The following is a 21900-nucleotide window of genomic DNA, read 5'->3' as shown; positions in this document are numbered from 1 at the left end:
AAATCATTACATCTCATACAAATAAATCATTACAAAAACTTCTGACAGTCTCCGAGTCGTCGGCCGATAAAAATTGCCCGGCTTTACATAAGCGAGCTCCAGTGTTACACAAGGTGACGTCTCACCTGCTGTGACTGCTTAGCGGGGGGTAACTCTATTTCCATCATGGTGGCCTCTAGCCCCGGCCCGGTGTCTCCTCGGTGAAGTTGTCGCAGTATGTCCTGGTGTCGTTGTGCCGCGCCCCCCTTTGTGATACTCTGCCCGGACCGGTGACTCTCTCCGTTCTCGGGACCGTCCTAAGCAATATGACGGGAAAGTACAGGGCAATCCGACCAAAGTCGGCTGTCATGCCCTTTCCACCAATGACAGCGCAGGATTCCTCTAACCCCGCCCAGTGACGATGACGCAAAGCATCACGATGCCGCGCGCCGCCCACCACCTTCCCGCCACGCCTTCTTGTTTAACCCTTTCACCGCCTTCCTCTAGACAAGATCTTCCTGTTTTCCTCCCAGTGAAGTTGATCTTTTTGGGATTGGGATGATATTTTCTGGCCTTGACTATGTATCTGTATAGATGTTATAGGAATCAGGAACAGAATTCCCAGAAAAGCTGATTAAAATTGTGAATGAGGGTACAATGCTGTATGTGGTACCCGGTTATTTACTACAGTCCTTTGATAATGTTCTCACCTTGCGTTTTTCAGATGAAGTTTTTGATGTCCAAAACAGGAGTGAAGTGAAAAATAGTAGAGGAGGAGTAGTTTCTCTCAATGACATGATTCACACCTGCTTTTGGCTTCAAAAACTGCACCTGAAAAACGCAATGTGTGAACTTGGCCTTACAGGTAGTGTGGTAGGATCTGTATTACAGACAACACATATATATGTATGTTATCTCCATGACTTTACTAGATGTTGAGTTACAGTTTACTGTATTTTTTCCAGGGGGTTAAAGGAGAAAAATCATTACACAAATTCTCCTAAATAGCATGAAGCTTTTCCTATTACAGTACGTGCTGGAAAGGGGTATAGCAGTGCTCCTCTCATGCTACCTGCACACAAACTTGTTCTTTTTTCGGGTCACAGACAACAGATCCATGGCCCGTTTTTGTAGTTTGTGTTTCATCAGTGTGTAACCCGTTTCTGTCTGTGTCTAGAGATTACTGCAGTGGTGGGGAACCTATGGCACAGGTGCCAGAGGTGGCACTCAGAGCCCTTTCTGTGGGCACTCAGGCCATTGTCCAAGGACACAGTTCACCAAACACTGAATCTTCCTGCAGTCCCACGCAACTCAAGAGATGCTGCCCTCAGTGCGAAAAACACTTCTGTAACTGTATTGGTATCTGTACAGAGACTGTATTGGTTGCCTCAGGGGCCAATACAATTGAAAGATGTGGAAGAACAAGTAGCAGTAATTTACTGCTTAAAATTCCATGCTGGCACTTCACAGTAAACAATTGGTTTTTAGTTGTAGTTTGGGCACTCTGTCTATAAAAGGTTCGCCATCACTGAATTAGTGGTAGTCAGATTTGGGTTCGGCCGCCTGACCCAGACATATTGCTGGAATGGCGGCCAAACAGCCAATCTGGCAAATTGACGCCATGTCCCTGGGGCCCTGGGCAAAACTAAAAGTGGGGCCCCAAAATAAAACTACTTTATGAACAGTCACAGGAAGAGACAAATTATAGGAGATAGATAACTAGATGAATAGGTGATAGATATATAGACAGCAGAAGTCCACATGCATGGTGCCCCTTTAGGACAGGGGGCCCTGGGAAAATGCCCAGTTTGCCGCACCCTAACGCCGGCCCACGCCATGGCTATGATTGTCCAGGGGGAGTCCTGGTCAGTCAAGAAATTGTGGTTAATTCTGCGACTAAGCTTCTGCCATGCCATGTGGGCATGGAGGGGGCAGGAAGGGGGCGTATCCGCTGGTGGAGTGCGCACTTCAGATAGTTTGCAAAAATTCATGGCCGTCTGTTCCATTAAATGACCTAATCCATGTCCTAATCTAAAACCATTCTCACAGACCGTTTCTCCAAAAGACGTCAATGGGTCAGGAGAATGGTGGAGGACAGGATGCACTCCGGAAACTCACCTTTTTTGTTAACAGGCTGGAAAAAATGGACGCACCGTAGATGCAACTCGTCTGTTAAAACCGGACACTCAGATTTAAATCAATTTAAATTGGATGGAAATTGGCCATTAAAAACAGACATTAAATAGGGTTGGCCACCCATTAAAAATAATAAGGTATAAGACCCTAATATATAAAAATAACAATGTATAAGACCCTAATAAGGTCCCTCATGTTATACTTACCCTTTTTATTGTACGCTTATTGTTCGCCGCCAAACTGAGTGCACAATCCCCTCCATCCACCAGCTGGACACTGGACATCACAGGAAGTTCTGCTGCCAGGGGGTCACATGACAGGAGGCTCATGGCAGCAAATGCGAACTTCAACAGGGTAAGTAGAATTTGGGTGACCCTATTAGGGTCCTATATTTATCCTTTTAAAGTTTCCTCTTTAATAAGAATAGACTTGGTCGTTGGCATTTAGCCTTAGACAAATGTTTATGACCACCTATACCAATGCCAGAGAAAACCCATCTTCACACAAACTTCAACATCGTTCAGTTGAGCGACATAATGAAACAAACCCTTGAGAACTCGAATGAACTCATAGAGAACAGAATCTACACACAAGGAGAAGTCACTGCTTTCCGCAGGGAAAACATCATAGTTAATAATTATACCAGCAATGCCAATCTGTAACCACAGCCCACAAAGCTTTCTTGGCAAGTATTCACGAAAACTGGATTTTTTTGTGTTAAACAATACTAATGCAGCTTTACTATTAAGAATTTGTAAGGATTCTCCACCCACACACATCATTACAGGGGACTGAACATGCCGGAACATAATCCTACTGTAAGGAGTGATAATGATTACAAAACCTTACACTAAGGGATCCGGATGTTTGGGCTTGGATCCCTGTTCCCATGTCAATCCACATGGAAGAAGGCAGGTATGTTTGGGAAATGGATTGCAAGTCCAAGTGTGCTTGCCGGGCTGCCGGACCCGAATTCTCAGAGACCAGAAATAAACTCAGCATGGCTTATTTACTAAGGCCGGCGGCACACGTGGCGTTTTGAACCCGTTTTTGGGGCGTTTTTAAGCAGCTTGTTAAAAAAACGCATGCGTTTTTTAAAAACAAATGCGTTTTTTTGAAAAAGCATCCATTGTTGACAGGTTTTACCAATGATCTTAATTAAAACGGGTCAAAAACACATGCGTTCTTTAACGGACTGCTTAAAAACGGGATTAAAATGCCACTTGTTCTGCCGGCCTAAGGGTGAAGACACACATGGCGTTTTTGGGCCGTTTTGTCAGTTTTTCCGGAATTGCGCAATGAAAAACGGACAAAAACGCATGCGTTTTTAACGATCTGAAAACGCACTTAGTAAAAACGGCCCAAAAACGGCCCAAAAACGCCATGTGTGTCTTCACCCTAAGGGTTCTGGATCGCACGTTCGTCGGACTTGTTCAATGTTTTGCAGCAGCTGTGACAGGTATTTAACAGGGTCTTCGGATTTTGGCGCTACTGCACTGGCTTTCATGTGTCAGAAATCGGAGGCGTGGCTGTAGGACGATCCAACTGATCCGGACTGAGTGCGGGATTTAACTTTCAATTTGTGTTGCAAGACAATGCAGTTACATGCACCAGGAGGAAGGTGAACTCCGGTGGACCTGAGCGGGGATGCGACACATGCACGATATCGGACGCATGATCTTAGTGCAATATCGTCGGACAATGCACTTTCTGTGAACTCCTCGGACGTACTGGGGCGTGGAGTAGACTGAGCTCCCATAGACTACTCCACAACCCTGTAGTCTCTTCTCATAATTTGCAAATTAGTTAGATAAAGTTTAGATCAGTTTAGTAAGTGTTTTAGGATGAGAGAAAGATAGTTTAGAATGTTAGTAGGAACCTACAATCAGATCTACCTTCATAGGTTGATTCCTGATGGTAGGTTTCCTTTAAAGGGGTTCTCCAGTCAAAGCAAAATAGACCCGATCCACAGGATACTCTTTAACTCGCTGATTGGTAGAGGTGTCAGTGATGTACCCTTTTGGGCTCGAGATGACCGGAGCGCCTGTCGCGCCTGGTGCTGACAGAGATAGCCAAGCGCCGTACTCAGCAATCTTTGTCAGCATCATAAAGATGAATAGAGCAGCCGGCACATGCGCCTGTGGTAGGGCTTAACTTGAAATGACGAACCCCTTTAAGCTGAGGACTGGGCTAACCACAGTGATTCTGACCCATGTGGCCCCAGTCTTAAAGGGGTTTTCTGGAGTAAACGTTCTGATAATATATCCATAGTATAGAATCTTAATATCAGATTAACAGTTCTGAGGAAGCAGAGTGGGAGGGTGAGACAGTGTAACAGCAGACACACTTAAAAGGGCGTCCTGTGCACAGTGGCACCATGCGTCACAATTATCATACATTGGGGGTCATTTACTAAGGGCTCTATTCGCGTTTTCCCGACGTGTTACCCGAATATTTCCGATTTGCGCCGATTGTACCTGAATTGCCCCGGGATTTTGGCGCACGCGATCGGATTGTGGCGCATCAGCGCCGGCATGCGCGCGACGGAAATCGGGGGGCGTGGCCGAACGAAAACCCGACGTATTCGGGAAAAACCGCTGCATTTTAAAAACCGAAAAAGTGTCGCTTGTGAAGCGCTTACCTTCACCTGGTCCGAGGTGGTGCATTCCGGCGCGTTCAGAAGATTTTCAGCGCAGCAGCGCCACCTGGTGGACGGCGGAGGAACTACCTTCATAAATCCCTGCCGGACCCGAATGCAGAGCAGAGAACGCGCCGCTGGATCGCGAATGGGCTGGGTAAGTAAATCTGCCCCATTGTCTGACAGAATTGTGTTACATGCTCTATGTTAAAAGTGCACCAAAAAAAAGTCGGCACACTCTGCTGGAGCAGTGCAGGGAGGGCCAGATTCATGAAGAACATGCACCACAATTCATGAATCTGGTCTGTTTTTGATAAATGTGGCCAATTTATACATTTTTATATGGGTTACACATGATGGAATCCAACTCTAGCCCTAGATGCAGTTATAACTACTACATTTTCTATTACTATCACCCCTCTAGTCTTTCTAAGCCCAGAAATATATAAACACAAAGAAACAGTCATATGAGGGCATCCCTCAAAGGGAAGATTTCGCTTTAACAGCTATTATCTCTAGTCACTCATTGATAGCTAAAAAGAACATTGAACTCCACCTAGTAATCTGCTGTACAGCCAGGACAAGTGTCTCGTGCCTACACTGCTGGCGGGTGATAAGCACCAACCTCAATACTTCTACCTAAGCCTGAAAAAGTAAAAATCCAATAGAAACAAAGTCATTTTTTTTAAGTTCTTTTTTTTTAAGGTTTCCATTACGGTGTACAAACATATCTTGAAAAAGTTTTTAGGAAGTAGTTCTGGATATAGATTCATCAAAGGCACAGGACATTGCAGACCATATTCTCCCCTAGAACATTCTAGAACCTGGAGGCACCACACCGATTGCTGGTATTGTAAACTAAGGGTTCTTTTACATTGGAGTTGATGATCAGCTTCAGTTGCGCATCCATTGGTTTTGTCTCTGTTTTGTCTCCGCTTTTCTTCAGTTTTTTTTCTCCGTGATGCATCCGTTTTGTCTCTGTGTCCGTAAAATAAATTAAGGTTTCACATTGCTTTGCAAACATTACACCTGGTTTTTCATCCGTTTTTTCTGCAAACCCATAGACTTCTGTTGCATTCCGTCATCCACATCAGTGAAAAAAATAGGACATGTTTCATAATTTTTTCCACGGACAACGGATCAGTGAAAATACAAGCTAATATGAAAACACTCAATGGATTTGTGAGGCATCTGTGGAAATCACTGAACCATGGATGTGAAAAACAACGTGAATGTGAAAGAGCCAGTCAGGCTACAGGGGTAGTGGACCCCCTGGACCACTGCGGACAATGACACAAGCGGACATTTGGGACCAGAATCTAAGTTGCACCCGGTTTCCACCAGAGCCTTGCTGCGTGGTACCACCAGGTCGTTCCACAGATGCGACTTTGTCCGCAGTGGCAGCCAAGGTGAGGTACAGAGTTGGTAAGCAAGTTTGTGGTCTGGGACAGGCAGGAGGTCAAGACAGGTGGCAGAGGTTCACGGTCAGAGCAGAAGGTCAGGGCAGGCAGCGGAGGAGCGTAAACAGGAACAGGTCCGGCGTTACAACAGGAAATCCAACAGGCACAAGGCGAAGGACAAAGCTTTCTCAACGGCATAGAGCACGAGGATACGGCGGGGAATGCTGGGAAGAGCCGGCTTTAATCCAATTCCAGGAAGTGGCCAGCGCCAATCAACGGTGCACTAGCCCTTTTAATCTTCTGAAGCCGGCGCGCCCCCACCCTAGGAGACGGGGACGCACACGCTGGGAAGCCTGGATGGGAGCAGGAGCTTGGAGATGTGAGTGATGCCAGGGGGAGCGGGCGTCGCAGAGAGGGGCACAGTGCGCATGCACTGTCATCATGGATGTTGGTTGCAGGAGCACCCGTGACAGAGCCCTTAGATTACAGGTTCTAGGCACAGCACATAAGGCCTGACCTGTGACAGCACTTATGATGGGTTGTGATTGCAAATCCCTTGTTATAAAACCTAACAAGCCAAAACTTGTTGTTTTCAAATTAATACAAAAGGACCCAAGACCAATTGTCTGGAGGTATAAATGGCTGATGGAGCAATTTACACTTTTCTAGAGTAAATATTCCCCACACTCAACTTATTGAAGGTCTTGCTATGGCTTTTGACCAATAAAATGTGCTTTTCACAGTCATATATTCTAGAATCTCTTCTATTTTTGGTTATAAAATGGATGGGACAAGGGTCAGCATCTGCAATAGTCATATCTGTTGACCTACTGGGCTTCTGAGGTCCATGGAAACAGAATAACAGGCCAAAGGTATATTAGACGAGAGGTCCGCAAACACCTACAGGCAGGAAATTGATCCGTTAAAGACTTGAATAGGTCTATATCCTCTGATGTTGGAATACAAAGCAGCAGCTTATTACAAGTAAATTCCCAACACAAAAAACTTAACTGACCCTCCTGGACTAACCTGCTTGTTTAGTCGGATCAGAAGATACACTGCTATTAACTTTAACCTACTCCTAGTAAAAAAAAGTGTGCCAAAGTGTGCTGCAATCACAGGTCACTGGAGTTTTCGTTAGGTATTAAACTCTCGTGAGCCAGTGAAGTGTGATAACTTGACTTGGCTCAGCCCTGAAATTAGTTGCACTGCTATATAGACTCTGTGCTGTAGATACATGTGTGCAGTGTCGGACTGGGTTTCATTAGACCCACCAGAGAAAATCAATGATGGACCTAATACAGTCTCCATACTAGGCAATCAAAAAATAATAGAGACCCAGAGCAAACTATTTATAATAATGCAGACCCCAGACCAGACAATAATCATAAAAACCACAGAGCAACAATAATGTATACTCCAGAGCACAAAAAAAGACCCCAGAGCATATATTTATAATAATGGTGACCAAAGATTAGCCAAATAATAGGGACCCCAGACCAGATGCAAAAAATAATGAAGAACCCAGATTAGACTAGAAAAAAAAACCCTCATCACTCTGTTTACTTAATTACATTTTTTCTATGCTCCATGTGCAGCTGTGCTCTGGGTCCTGGTGCTGGTGTCTGCTTCCAGCATCAAGACACAGTGTAGAGTGGTGCCTGCAGCAGGAGAGGACCATGGAGTGTAGAGTATATATCATTACTCAATACTCCTCTCCTGCTCTAGGTAGTGCTTTTCTTTGGTCCCTGATGCATCTGGATCATGGATTTGTACCACCAAGCTTCCTATCTGCCCTGACCTTGGCCTTTCTGGTACTTTACCTAGCCTAACCTCTTGGTGCCTTACACAGTCCCACCCAAGCCACCTGCCACTATTGCTAAAACTTTGCAGCAAGGTTCAGATCCCTGATAATACAAAGGGTCTGCAACCCACAGCTTGTTAGCATCCACATTATACCATTGCCCACCGTCACATTTATGACACAGCATAGCAGTAACGATATTTCAATAATAATATGACAATGTGCAGAAATGGTAACAATATAAACTGTACACAGCATGGTGGCTCAGTGGTTAGCACTACAGCCTTGCTGCACTGGGGTCAACATCCAGGTCAACATCTGCAAAGAGTTTGTATGTTCACTCTGTGTTTGCGTGGGTTTCCTCCAGGTCCTCCGGTTTCCTCCCACACTCCAAAACATACTGGTAGGTTGATTAGATTGTGATCCCCATTGGGGACAGGGACTAATTTGGCAAACGCTATATAAGCTGTGAGCGCTATATAAATAAAGGAATTATTATTATTAAGAATAAGAGGGATTGTGGCTGTAGTCCTACAGACAGACATTGTGGAGGTGCTGAAAGGTGCGGCAATCAGGAGGAAGTGGGGATTGCCCTTTTAATGAAATACATTTACATAATTTTACATTTCAAGGATGAGGAAGAAAGTCATTTGAGATAACCGCTACAAAATCAGGCTTATCTGTGTAAAGGTTTTTTTAGAATAAAGGGTAAGAAAAATGAAATCACTTTTATAAGACAAAGGTATCTCTGAAATTATTCCTTAATTATATTGGAAAGTTATATAAAAATATTGCATCATACACATAACAATTATGTGTCAATATAAACTTCCTGTAATAAGAGCAACAATTGTATAATGTTACACAATGGAACATATTTTCAATAAAACCCTGGCAGTCTAGTCAGCCTCACAGATTTTCTATACATTTGACCTTTTCCCTACACTGAGCAGTATGTGATAACAGAAGACTCTTTAATGGTTGAACTTGTGGAATTGTTGGTGTAAAGTTTGCACCTTGACCTTGATTTCTCAGTATACAGTGAATATTTCACTTTTAAAGATAACTAAATATGTGAAACAATGTAGTTATTTTAGGCAGAGGCTGTGCCAGTAGCTGTTCTTTAACCCCCATTCAGGTTTTACATTGGGGATAGGCGTGAATTTGTGAATGTTGAACTTTGTTCTTATTTGGGTGTAACAAATATGTAAGTGACAAACTAAGTAGCGAGGTAAGAGGATCATTCATAGAAGAATCAAAGTTACTAACCAACATTTCACATGTATTCCTGATGTATTGTAGGTTTTGTAGACAACCTCCACCCAGATCTCATATTACTCTCTTATGTTATACCTGTTCACATCACATCTGCTGAGATTATTTTTAGGCTTTAATAATTCCATGATATTTATACTTTGTATGATTTGTGAAAATATCACCATTTACTTTTATAACAAAGCAAGGTAATGGTTGATTTCCCATCTTATGTTGCAGTTTCATACCATCATATTGGGTCAAGTAGGCTAGTGGTCCGAATAAGTTTTTCTGTATAAGGGTAGATCCAAAAAAAAAGCACAAGACCTGCAATTACAACTGCTTGTTTAGTCGGATTAGCAGATACACTGAGATTAACTTTATCCTACTCCTAGTAAAAAAAGTGTGCCAAGTGTGCTGCAATCACAGGTCACTGGAGTTTTCTTTAGGTATTAAACTCTCGTAGTCTCTCGATGATCCAATGAAACGTGATAAATGACTTGGCTCAGCCCTGAAATTAGTTGCACTGCTATATAGACTCTGTGCTGTAGATACATGTGTGCAGTGTCGGACTGGGTTTCATTAGACCCACCAGAGAAAATCAATTTGGTGGCACACTCTTCATTATCCCCCAGGAAATATACTATACATAATATAGCCTTTTTTGATGGTGTTTTTTGATGGACCTCTGGGGTGGGGAGTATTGGGTTGAGCCAGGAACCACCAGAGGATCCTCTGGTACTCTGGTGGGCCAGTCCGACACTGCATGTGTGGATGCAGGGGAATCTGTCATCATGAAAGCGTAATTCAGTCTACTGCAAAGGTGCATAACCTTGTTTGGTCTGAGGTCTTCATTGTCATAGAGCTCAACTTCAAGGAGCCGCAGTAGTAACCAGCACCATAGAAGCAGAGTCTAATAGCACAGAATGGCACCTGCAAAATGATAACAAATACTGATAAGTTGACCCATTTAAAATGGTCCTAACCCTAAAATAATGCTGTCAACGTTGGAGCCTGGACCCTGAAATGCAAAACACCTACATGCATAGCGTCCCACACCACTGGCAGGTTAGTGCTAGAGCGTGTGGCTGCAGGTAAATTAGATGCCGCTGGAGACATTGCCAGCAGCATTTAAAAAGTTAAATCCCTTGATCGCTGCTGGCACCACTGCTGGCATTAAAGTTTCAGCTAAACCCATGAAGTTCGTGTCTGGGTGACCCAAATCCACAAAGTTTGATTCGGAAGTGAACGCAAGTATGCTCAATGCTAACAACAAACCAAAAACACATTGTGGCAAATTTATTTACCTGGTCCTGTCGCGATCCCCGATTCGGACTTTCCAACCAATGGTGCGTCTGAGTTCCTGCATCCGTCACTTCCCCGCCGAGGTCCACCGGAGTTCACCTTCTTCTTACCATGCTTGTAAGCGCGGGTCTTGCATCACAATTTGAAATGTTAAATCCTGCGCGTAGTCCGAATCTGTTGGGTTGTCCGACGGCCGCCCCCCCGATTTGTATCGCGTGCAAGCCGGCGCCAATGCGCCAAAATCTGATCGCGTGTGCCAAAATCCCTGTTAAATGCGAAGCAAAACAGAAATCGGCGGGAAACCCGCCCAAAATGCGCTCTTCGGACCCTTAGTAAATGAGCCCCATTGCAATCAGACGATAAGTAAAACAGTCTCCATACCAGGCATAAAAAATAAAAGAGACCCAGAGCAAACTATTTAGAATAATACAGACCCCAGACCAGACAAAAATCATAAAAACCACAGAGCAACAATAATGTATACTCCAGAGCACAAAAAAAGACCCCAGAGCAGATATTTATAATAATGGTGACCAAAGATTAGTCAAATAATGGAGACCCCAGACCAGATGCAAAAAATAATGAAGAACCCAGATTAGACTAGAAAAAAAAACCTCATCACTCTGTTTACTAAATTAAATTTTTTCTATGCTCCATGAGCAGCTGTGCTCTGGATCCTGGTCCTTGTGAATGTTGAACTTTGTTCTTATTTGGGTGTAACAAATATGTAAGTGACAGAGTAAAACTAAGTAGCGAGGTAAGAGGATCATTCATAGAAGAATCAAAGTTACTAACCAACATTTCACATGTATTCCTGATGTATTGTAGGTTTTGTAGAAAACCTCCACCCAGATCTCGTATTACTCTCTTATGTTATACCTGCTCACATCACATCTGCTGGGATTATTTTTAGGCTTTAATAATTCCATGATCTTTACATTTTGTATGATTTGTTTGATGAAGGGATGATATCACCATTTACTATTATAAAAAAAAACAAGTTAATGGGTGTTTTCCCATCTTATGTTGCTGGTTCATACCATCATATTGGGTCAGGTAGGCTAGTGGTCCGAATAAGGTTTTCTGTATAAGGGTAGCTCCAAAAAAACCCCCCACATCTTCAATTACAAGTGACAGCATAATAATAAGATCTGCACATGTTGCATAAAAATTGATGCCACTGTTAGACCAGGACTGACCAGGTGGAGAGTTTAGCTATAGCCTATGCTTGTTTACCAGAGGAGACTATAGTAAATATGCATGGCAGGGATTAGAGGGTAGTAAACTGGGCATGTTCTCCGGGCCCCCTGTCCTTGCAAACTATCTGAAGTGCGCACTCCACCAACAGCTGCATCTCCATCCTGCGAGGTCCATGTCCACATGGCATGGAGGTGGCGTAGTCACAGGAGTAACCACAATTTCTTGATTGATGAGGACCCCCCACCACGGCCAATGATAGCCATGGGGAGGGACGGTGTTAGAGGGCAGCAAAATGGGCATTTGCCCAGGGCCCCCTGTCCTAAAGGAGTCACTTGCTTGCATGTGGACTTTTGTGGACAGATGATGTATTGCTCCTTTAATACCCCTTGGTTGAATGCCCCGGGTGAAGATGCGTAGCATCTATCTGTCTAGTTATCTGTCTCCTATAATTTGTCTGTTTCCTATCTACATATCTGTCCATTTAACCATTTCTCTATCTAGCTTTTGTCTATTTATTCATCTTTATACCTTATATCTACCTATTTATCCATTACTATCCATCTATCAATCAATTGATCTTCTATCTCTCTTCTACTGTATCTATCTTCTATTATGTATCTATATATAATCTACTTTATATTTATGCATCTGTCTATCTATCTATATATCTCATATCTATCTATCTATCTATCTATCCCATATCTATCTATCCCATATCTATCTATCTATCTATCTATCTATCTATCTATCTATATATTTCATATCTATCTATCTATCTATCTATCTATCTATCTATCTATCTATCTATCTATTTCATATCTATCTACCTATCTATCTCCTATCTATCTATCTATCTATCTATCTATCTATCTATTTCATATCTATCTATCTACCTATCTATCTCCTATCTATCTATCTATCTATCTATCTATCTATCTATCTATAAAGCTATATCATCGTTCATCTTTATCTTCTATCATCAATCTCCCTATCATCTGTCTATCTCCTATACAATTATCCTACAGTCCCATATTACAGATTTCCTCACCATACTACTTTTTTTTCTGAATGTATGCAGAATGGGACAGAAGAATACATTTCTGCAGCACATTCACTGTGTGTGAATTCAATCTAATACGTACAAATGGACTTTACTACAATCCAAATCAATTACATTTCCTTATCATCAGATAATACAAGAGTCACATTGGCTTTTGTGTGAACACATACTTATCTACAAGTCTGAGCTAGAAACTGTATCTGCAGCGAGTACTATACACTGTAAGTCAAATATTTACTGAGTTGCTATAAGAGTCTGTTTTAGGGTGTGTGTAGGATCAAGTAGGACAGGCAGCCATAGAGTTATGACAGCTTCAAAGTTATGAGACGCGTATATGAAAGGGATAATAATGCACCGTTTATGGTGATTTATGAGAAAAGTGTAGATAAATGCTCACACAGATTACATGTATTGTTCTTCCCTTCTCAGCGGGGATTGTGGATAAAATAAGTCAGTTAAAATCTGTCAGCTGCAGACAAGTTAGACATGAGCTTTATGTGTTATGTATCTGCAATATTTGGTGTGACTTGTATTGTTGCAGTTGATAGTTTTGCCTAGTAGCAGGGCAATATCTCAATGCCGGAGAAGTTACAGGAAGTTGGAGATGTGCTCCCACCTTGGAAGTAGTGGAGTATAATACAGGCGGTTTGGGCGGTAGCCCGGTAAACAAGCCTTTTAGAGCGCCCATGGCCCCCCAAAGCACTCAGCAAATTGTCCATTGTGAAGGGCCTTCACCATGAAATCTTTGTACATCTGGTCCTGCACTCAATACTCATGTACACAAGAGACATTTCAAGACCTTTGAAGGTCCTCCAAAATTCCTGATACTGTAAATTAAAAGAAGGCAGACATGGAGGAGCTATAATATTCATACAGCCTAGGGCCCATGTCAGTCTTAATCCAGCCCTGTACCTTGTATACTCAACAACCAATTAATTCATATTAGTATTTGTTTATAATGGATTGTTTGATTGTTAGGAAACAATTCTCTTATATATGAAAACAATAAAGAGCTTCATTGTGCTGAATGTTCAAAAATGGACAAAAGAGGTAAAAAAAAAACAGGTGTCTGTTTACCTTGAGTGAATGTGAGGAAATCAGGTAAATCTTGTAAATCTGGGGTGCAGAAACTGTGGCCCACATTGCCTCACGGTGCGACCAACACCCCCCTTCTAAGCAGCGGCACAATAAGAATCCAAAGACGGTGCAGGAGTCCAGGTAGCATTGTCTAGATGTGACAAGTACTCACTGCTCAAGGGTCCTCTGCTGAGGTGGATGCCTGATGCTGGTGTATGCACTGGCCTCAGGAACCAAAGTAATAGGGCCCCCAGAGCAGGAGAGGAGCATGAGCTTAGATGTAGAATACACTACAAGGTCCTCTAATGTGGGGGATGCCTGATGCTGGTGTATGCACTGGCCTCAGGAACCAAAGCAATAGGGCCCCCAGAGCAGGAGAGGAGCATGAGCTTAGATGTACAATACACTACAAGGTCCTCTGCTGCGGCGGATGCCTGATGCTGGTGTATGCACTGGCCTCAGGAACCAAAGCAATAGAGCCCCCAGAGCAGGAGAGGAGGATGAGCTTAGATGTACAATACACTAAAAGGTCCTCTGCTGCGGCAGGTGTCTGATGCTGGTGTATGCACTGGCCTCAGGAACCAAATTAATGGGGCCCCCAGAGCAGGAGAGGAGCATGAGGCTCAGATGTACAATACACTGCAAGGTCCTCTGCTGCACCAGGTGCTTGATGCCGGTGTATGCACTGGCCTCAGGAACCAAAGCAATAGGGACCCCAGAGCAGGTGAGGAGCATGAGGCTCAGATGTACAATACACTACAAGGTCCTCTACTGCGGCGGATGCCTGATGCTGGTGTATGCACTGGCCTCAGGAACCAAAGCAATAGGGCCCCCAGAGTAGAGGAGGAGATTTCTTGTAAAATGTACAATACGATTCATGGTCCTCCTTTGCTGCGGTTGGTGCCTAATGCTGATAACGCACATCGTCCTCAGGAACCAAAGCAAAGGAGCAGGAAAGGATCGTGAAGCCATATTTTTCAGTTTTTCAATATACTCCAAGCTTTTGGTCCCTCTCTCTGGGGCCGGCACCCACTCTGGGCATACCTGGGCAAGTACTGGGGCCCAGAGTTGCTGGGGGGGGAGGCACGTAAGGCTATACATAACAAATCCATGGGGGGTGAAGGAGGCTGTATTAAATTAATTCATAGGATGAGGGGGGGGGGGTTATATAAAAAAAACACGAGGGGGCTGTTTTGTATGATAAACTAGGGAATATTTGAGGGAACAGTTTTAGTTTCTGAATTTTTAATGATGCCACATAAGTTCACTGCAAAGGGGCCCACTGAGGCTCTGTCACCCAGAGGCCTACTGAAACCTGGAGCCGACCCTGCCTCTCTCAGCCCCGATGCTGGCACTACTTGCAGGTGTCAGGTCCTAATGCAGAGCAGCACATGGAGTTTTAGAAGAACATCAAGTGTTGTGTATGTAGCAGAAGCGGAATGAGATTCTAAGTATTTTTTTTTGTCTGGTCTGGGGTCTGAATCCTTATTTATTATCTGTTTTAAGGGCATCCATTATTATTGTTCTGTATTATTATTTATTGGCAGATCTAGGTTATTATTTTTATTTGATCTGGATTTCCTTTATTATCTTTTTGTGCTCGGGGGATGAGGGGGTCTAATTTTATTTGTCTGATCTGAGGTGCCATACCAAACATAACCACTAAGCAATGTGCAGCACTGTGTCCTGTGTATAATAAATGGTCATCCAAACATTACAGCCGCTCTGGGCAGATAATCGATAATGGTTGGCGGTGGGGGTGGGGTGGGGTTCAGGAATTGGATTCCCACTGATTGAAAATTGCTGACCATGCACATGTGAGATGAACAAGATTGGAAAGCAGTATTTCAGTTATGAGACTTGAAATATCATAAGACTTAGTTTTCAGTAGACGCGCAATTAACAACAAAGACTGTAACACAGCAATTTATTTAGAACCGATGGTGGGAGGATCTTCACGTCGGAGTTGCTCTTTAATCTTATTTTGTCTGCTGGTTCTGCAGTGCTCTGATAGGCTTATCAGTGTGTGTACTAGTACATCTTTTACATTAACAACAAAACGTCATTGAGACTCGTAAATAACCAGAATTAGAAAATATTCCATTATGGAGGGGAAATGTAAGGCTTTTTAAACTTCTTAATCTATATTGTTGATGGTTTATGTGCAATGGGTGTGTATGAGAACCTCTATTACACCCAGGATTCTGTCATCCGAAATACAGAAATTATAAATTTTTCATTTAGATGGGTATTTTTTTATTTGATCACCTTGTTTTTTTTATCTATATCAAAAGTCCCAACACTCTGGATCCATCAGTCAGATAAAGGATGTACACAGATCCTCAATAACCTTGGTCTCCACCTAGACAAGAAGCCATTGTTCAGTTTCACTTGGACGATTCTCATGGGTTTCACGGGTACAAGTCTAAACTAGCAAAGCAGAACCAATTTATTATTGTTGTAACATTATTACTGACTTTATCCCCACAACAAATAGTATTACTATTAATATTAAAGGAAGAATATTTTTTTAACACACATCTTAATAAGGTTCCCTGAACATTCTTAGTAAGGTAAAACAAGAAAAATTCCTGTTCGTGAATTTAAAATGGCCTGAGCGTTGTGCTAGATCAAATGTTATCCTTCAGATATCTCTCAATATATGGAAACATGTGTTTGTGGTTTTTCATCTTTATATAGCTATGTTATCTTATATCTCAGTATGCAAATTTGATGGCAAGTGTTGGAGTCTACTAAGCTGTGTGTTAGGCAGGGTCAGGGTCAGACAGTGAGACTAAACCCTCTTCCCAGTTGTCCCTGCCCAACGAACCCTAGGAAGTGGGTAGACAACAAGTTGACGTTCCCTCTCTGCGCCAAAGTGCTAAACACAAAGATAGAACAAGACAATACAAACAGAGAGGGATAGTTACCAAATATGGAGCAAAACCAAGAGGACAAAGCAGGACAAAATCACTAGAAGTCAAGAATACAGGCAAAGGGTCAAGATACTGTAATACAGAATGACATAATAACACTGCTAACTTACCACAAGTAAGGATACATTCACACGATGTATGGCCGCCATACCGTAGTACGACGGGCATACATCGGCGCTGCTTAGAGGAGCAGGGAATGAGCGCTGCTCACCCTCACCCCTCTCCATAGGAAGATACAGCGCACGGCGCCGTATCACGGGAAAAGATAGGACATGTCCTATCTTTTCCCGGGCTACGGAGCGGTACAGTGCCGCATGTGTGCTGTACCGTACCGCTCCCGTACAGGGCCCTGAGCCCATAGAAGTGTATGGGGGACGTATATCGGCCGTATATACGTCCCCCAAACATGTGTTTGAATGTAGCCTCTTATTATAAGACTATAGCAGGCAAAGAGTCCTGGTCCACAAGACCTATATTACAATCCATAGCCCTGGCCTAAGAGGTGATTGGATCAGTACTCTGAAATCAGGCAGGATAGCAACGTGATTGGAGAGAGATTCTATCACAGCAAAAGAAAGATTCTGTAAATGGGGGTTAACTGTTAGTGAAGATAAGCAGAGTTTGCAGGAGACAAACGGGTGTGGTTCAATTAAATCAGCGCTGGTTGCAAGTTATAATACAGTGTCCAGACAGAGTGAAACAAATTAAGAGTGAAATAAAATCAGAGCATAATCAGACATATGGTTATAGGACAACACCAGTACAAATGTTACACCCAGCTAATAAACCTTGGCTAACACTGTCTACTGATGTCATGAAGCTATTTGTCAAGGCCATGTTGTATTTTAATATGAAGATAAAATAAAGAATGGAGTTTTTTCACTTTTTCTGCCTGGTGATGCTGCAGGCGTTTCAAGCCTATTGAAGATATGTGCCGGGATCTGGAAGAAGACACCGACGGGTAAGTATATTTAGTTTAAATGGCTCCCACAAAGGTGCTAGATTTCCTTTAAAGGATTAGGCAGGATCAAAGGTTACTACAAAGAAGTAGGATCGGGGAGAGTGTGGAGCCAGGAATTGTGGAAGAAAGATCAGTTCTTATTTGTCCATGTTAAGTTTTAGAAAGCTGAAGAAGAAGGAAGATATGGCTGATAGACATTCCGGAACTCTGGCTAGATGATGTTTGGGCCAGACATACAGATCTGAGTGTTATCAGCAACATTTATGCTGTTTAGTTCCCCACTGGGGAAAATGACGGTCTACCGTACAACTGTACCGAAAAGAAAACTAAAAAACTAAACTAAAATTAAAGAAAACTATAAATGGTCATGAAGGCATCTGTCCACATATTGGGGCTCATTTACTAAGGGTCCGAACGCCGCAGGTTCGTCGGGTTTCCCGAATATTTCCGTTCTGCCAACTTTCACGCGACATAATTTGGGGGGTGTGGCCGTCGGACAACCCGACGGATTCGGAAAAACTGCGGAATTTAAAAACCTATTTGTGTCGCAAGATCAGCACTCACATACAGGAAGAAGAAGGTGAACTCCGGCGCACCTCAGCGCAGCAGCGACACCTGCTGGATATCGGCCTTAGTGAATCCCAGAACACCCGAATCTTCGTTGGACAACGCACTGCGGGATTGCGACTGGACCAGGTAAGTAAATGTGCCCCATTGGGTTCAAGTCCCATCCAGGTCAACATCTGCAAAGAGTTTGTATGTTCTCTCCGTGCTTGTGTGGGTTTCCTCCGGGTCCTCCGGTTTCCTCCCACACTCCAAAAACATACTAGTAGGTTGTTTAGATTGTGAGCCCCATTGGGGACATGGACTGATTTGGCAAGATCTGTGCAGTGCTGCGTAATCTGTGTGCGCTATATAAATAAAGGAATTATTATATAAGTCCCCACCAAGTGGTGAAAGTTGTAAAGTGAACTCAGTTTTGTAAATTACAAAAACAAAAATGAAGGATGTAAAACAAGCAAAAATGTTGTAAAACTGAGACTTTTTAAAAAAAAAAGAAGAAGAAGATACTTGTATTCATATTACTGGGTGAGGACATGGTTACATTAAACTACTGTAGTAACTTTGTGCGTTGCCTCTATTAGTGATCAGACTTGTCCGCTTAGAGTTCCAGCAATGTTACGCTGATCCTCCCTCTGGCAATAGCAGTTGTGGTCTTACAAACATGAGGTTGACGTCACTGATGATAATAGCTAACCAGGCTGTGCCAAGGTCTCTGTAGCAGTATGAATCAAGATAATCCTCTCTACAAAAGAGAAGCTTCTTCATTATGAATTGCATTGGAGGAAAATGGAGCCGCTTTACGGTTTTTTATTGCTGTGTAAGCAAAAATACGTCCATTTCTAAACACTGAATAAGCCGCCTCTTATGGCTATATTATACTTTGTAAACACATCTTATTCATAAGACTTACACATTCATGATACCTACACAGACACAAGTTATGTAATACCCCTTCAGTGCTATATAGACGACAGGACAAAACATGACAACATGGTGGGCTTGTCATGATCTATGGGGGGAATTTATCAATGTGGTTACTTCAGTTTTCTGGTGTAGCTGACGATTTGCACAAATATTTGCCAACCCACTCCAAGGGAGATTTACTGCATTGCATTGTTAAAAGTAGTGTTCTTAGTTCTGTGCATCGCCCTCCTATCTCCTGTAAGTAAAACCTGTAGCAGGCTTACACTTGGATATTCTAACAGTCAATTCAGTCCATTGAACAGGGCACAGAGAATAACAGTGTGAGGATACATCGGGGCACATTTACTTACCTGTTCCTTGGAGTTCACCGAAAGTGCATTGTCCGACTAAGATCATGCGCCCGATATCCTGCATGTGTCGCTTCCCCGCTCAGGTCCTCCGGAGTTCATCATCTTCTTCGTGGTGCATGTAAATGCAATGTCTTGCAACACAATTCGATTGTTAAATCCCGCGCTCAGTCCAAATCAGTCGGACAGACAGTATGCCCCCCCAATTTATGTCGCATGGAAGCCAGCGCAGCTGCGACAGAAACCGATTGTGTGAGACAAAATCCCAATGCAGACACCTGTTAAATACCTGTCAAAACTGCACAAAACCTGAAAACGGTGCAAAGTCCGACTAAAGTCAGTAGCGCAACCCTTAGTACATAAGTCCCATCACCTTGTATTTCAAGAAGATGCAATCCTGTGATATAAATGTATTTCCACAGTCCTGCTGCTACTAACATCCACAAAAAAGAGAACTCCAGGGTTGCTATCTATGCAATTTTACAAGATCAAATCTGCCAGCAGACTCCATTTAAATACTAGTTTCACTTCAATTTGTACCATATATGTCTTCAAATAAAAGCAGGACTGTCTGGTATATAGCAGAGAATAACGTGTTGCTGGTGAGGATCACTGACTTTATTAAGCTTGACATAAAGTGCGTCATAATAAAAAAGTAAGACGGATAAAAGAACATGAATTATGGATCACTGGTTGGACTCCGGAATACAATCCCAGAGCCAGTGGCTTAGAATAATCATTTAGTTTGTGCTGTGGTGGCCCACAGCGTTTGTTCTGTTTCTAATCAATTCCAGAGAACTCTATACAGTTTCTTCATTGTAGCGAATAAGATACAGGAAGACAGAATGTAAAATTCAAGGCAAATATTAATCCCTGCCAAATGCTTCTTCCTACTCAGAAGTCACAGGAAATTGATTCTGCAGTTACGATTCGGAGAATGAATAAAGATCTCTGCTCCAAACCCAAATTTTGTGCTTAGTGAGGTATCTCTGCAAGCAATGTAAGTAAGCGGGGTTGGATGGCTGGCCCAACAAAAAATAGATGATTTATATATTTTTTAGCTAGTTTTTTTTCTCTGCATGAAGTTTTAGTGGCCTTACTACGCAGAATAGACTTTTTGTTTTAGGCGTGAGCGATTGGGCTGTGGATTGATTTTCCTGGGTCTGAAATCTGGAGTCTAAAATCTAAGTCCTGACAAGGAATTAGATTGCCTTCAAAAAGTTGACCCGTTACTGTGTACAGCCAAACCACTCAGCAGGTATCAGCTGCAGAAAACCTTATTCTTGGACTTCATTTGGGTGACCATCTGGTTCTAGTCATATGTTCATTACTCACCAAGAATACGGTTCTGCTTTATACTTCTCCTGTACTCCTCTGTCAGCGTCTTTCCGTTTCAGACTGGGCTAAGATGTGCAGAGGCCAGGGCTTGGCTGTGTATGGGTAACAATTCTGCCTCACCTGCCAGTTACCCGCCACTGCCTCTCACGTTTACTATATGGCCCAAAGCCAAAGGTTTAACTCTGCCAAGGCACCACAGCTACACTTATCTCCATTAGATGATCACAGAAGTGCGAGCCATGAGACCCTAAGGCAATTAATAATAGTATGGGGGATGCACAGTACAAGTCCTGGAGATGATTGTGAGATGAGCAGATAGTAGGAGAGTGAAGCTAAAGGTTTTGTGAAGATTGGAGATTATGTGTGGAACGTTATAAGGTTATTAAGTCAGAGATATGTGGAGGGGACAGTCTGTGGAGAGCTTTGGTAATCATGGTTAATATTTCAAACTGATGGGTAACCAGTAAAGGGGCACATGAGAAATGTGGAAAGAGATGGATTAGCTTAGATAAAAATTCAGGGGAGAGTTAGCTGGAAGACCACAGAGAAGAATGTTGCATTAGTCCAAGTGGGAGATGAGGAGGGTATGGACTAGCAGCCTTAAATTCTCCAGGTTGAGGAAGGATCAGATACAAGAGACGTGAGAGTAGTAGGGAGGGTCTGGATGAGAGGCTTAAAGGAAATGTACTACTTGCGTGGTAGCCCTTTAAACTACCTTCAATGTCTTCATGTAGATCCCGGCACAAATCTTCGTTAGACTTGACACACAGGGATTTGTGCCTGGTGTGCTCCATGTATACAGACGCTCTTGGATAATTGGATAATAATTATGCACGCTTCTAGTGGTGATAGTTACCTCCCCTGCTGAAGAGCCTGGAGATGCTGGAGGTGTTTCAAGCCTATTGAAGATACGTGCCGGGATCTGGACGAAGACACCGATGGGTAAGTATATTTAGTTTAAATGGGTACCAAATAAA

The 21900-nt window shown here is 42.9% G+C and overlaps 1 protein-coding gene across 2 annotated transcripts in view; it reads right to left on the bottom strand.

Annotated features, from left to right (window-relative positions):
• NFE2L2 (NFE2 like bZIP transcription factor 2) overlaps window positions 1-21007 on the bottom strand; it is a 41279-nt gene extending 20272 nt beyond the window's left edge. The window contains exon 1 of one of the 2 annotated variants that reach the window (XM_072121639.1): window positions 20921-21007. Coding sequence is in view for 1 of the 2 variants with exons in the window: in XM_072121637.1 (XP_071977738.1) it covers window positions 126-167 (42 nt within the window). In the remaining variant the exon portion in view is untranslated. Of the gene's footprint in view, window positions 1-125; window positions 350-20920 lie in introns of those variants that run through there. The other variant, XM_072121637.1, reaches the window with a different exon arrangement.
• Window positions 21008-21900: the final 893 nt, after the last annotated feature.

The sequence above is a fragment of the Engystomops pustulosus genome, chromosome 8 (assembly GCF_040894005.1).
Source record: "Engystomops pustulosus chromosome 8, aEngPut4.maternal, whole genome shotgun sequence".
Taxonomy (NCBI): Eukaryota; Metazoa; Chordata; class Amphibia; order Anura; family Leptodactylidae; genus Engystomops; species Engystomops pustulosus.
This window is presented reverse-complemented; position numbering and strand designations above follow the sequence as displayed.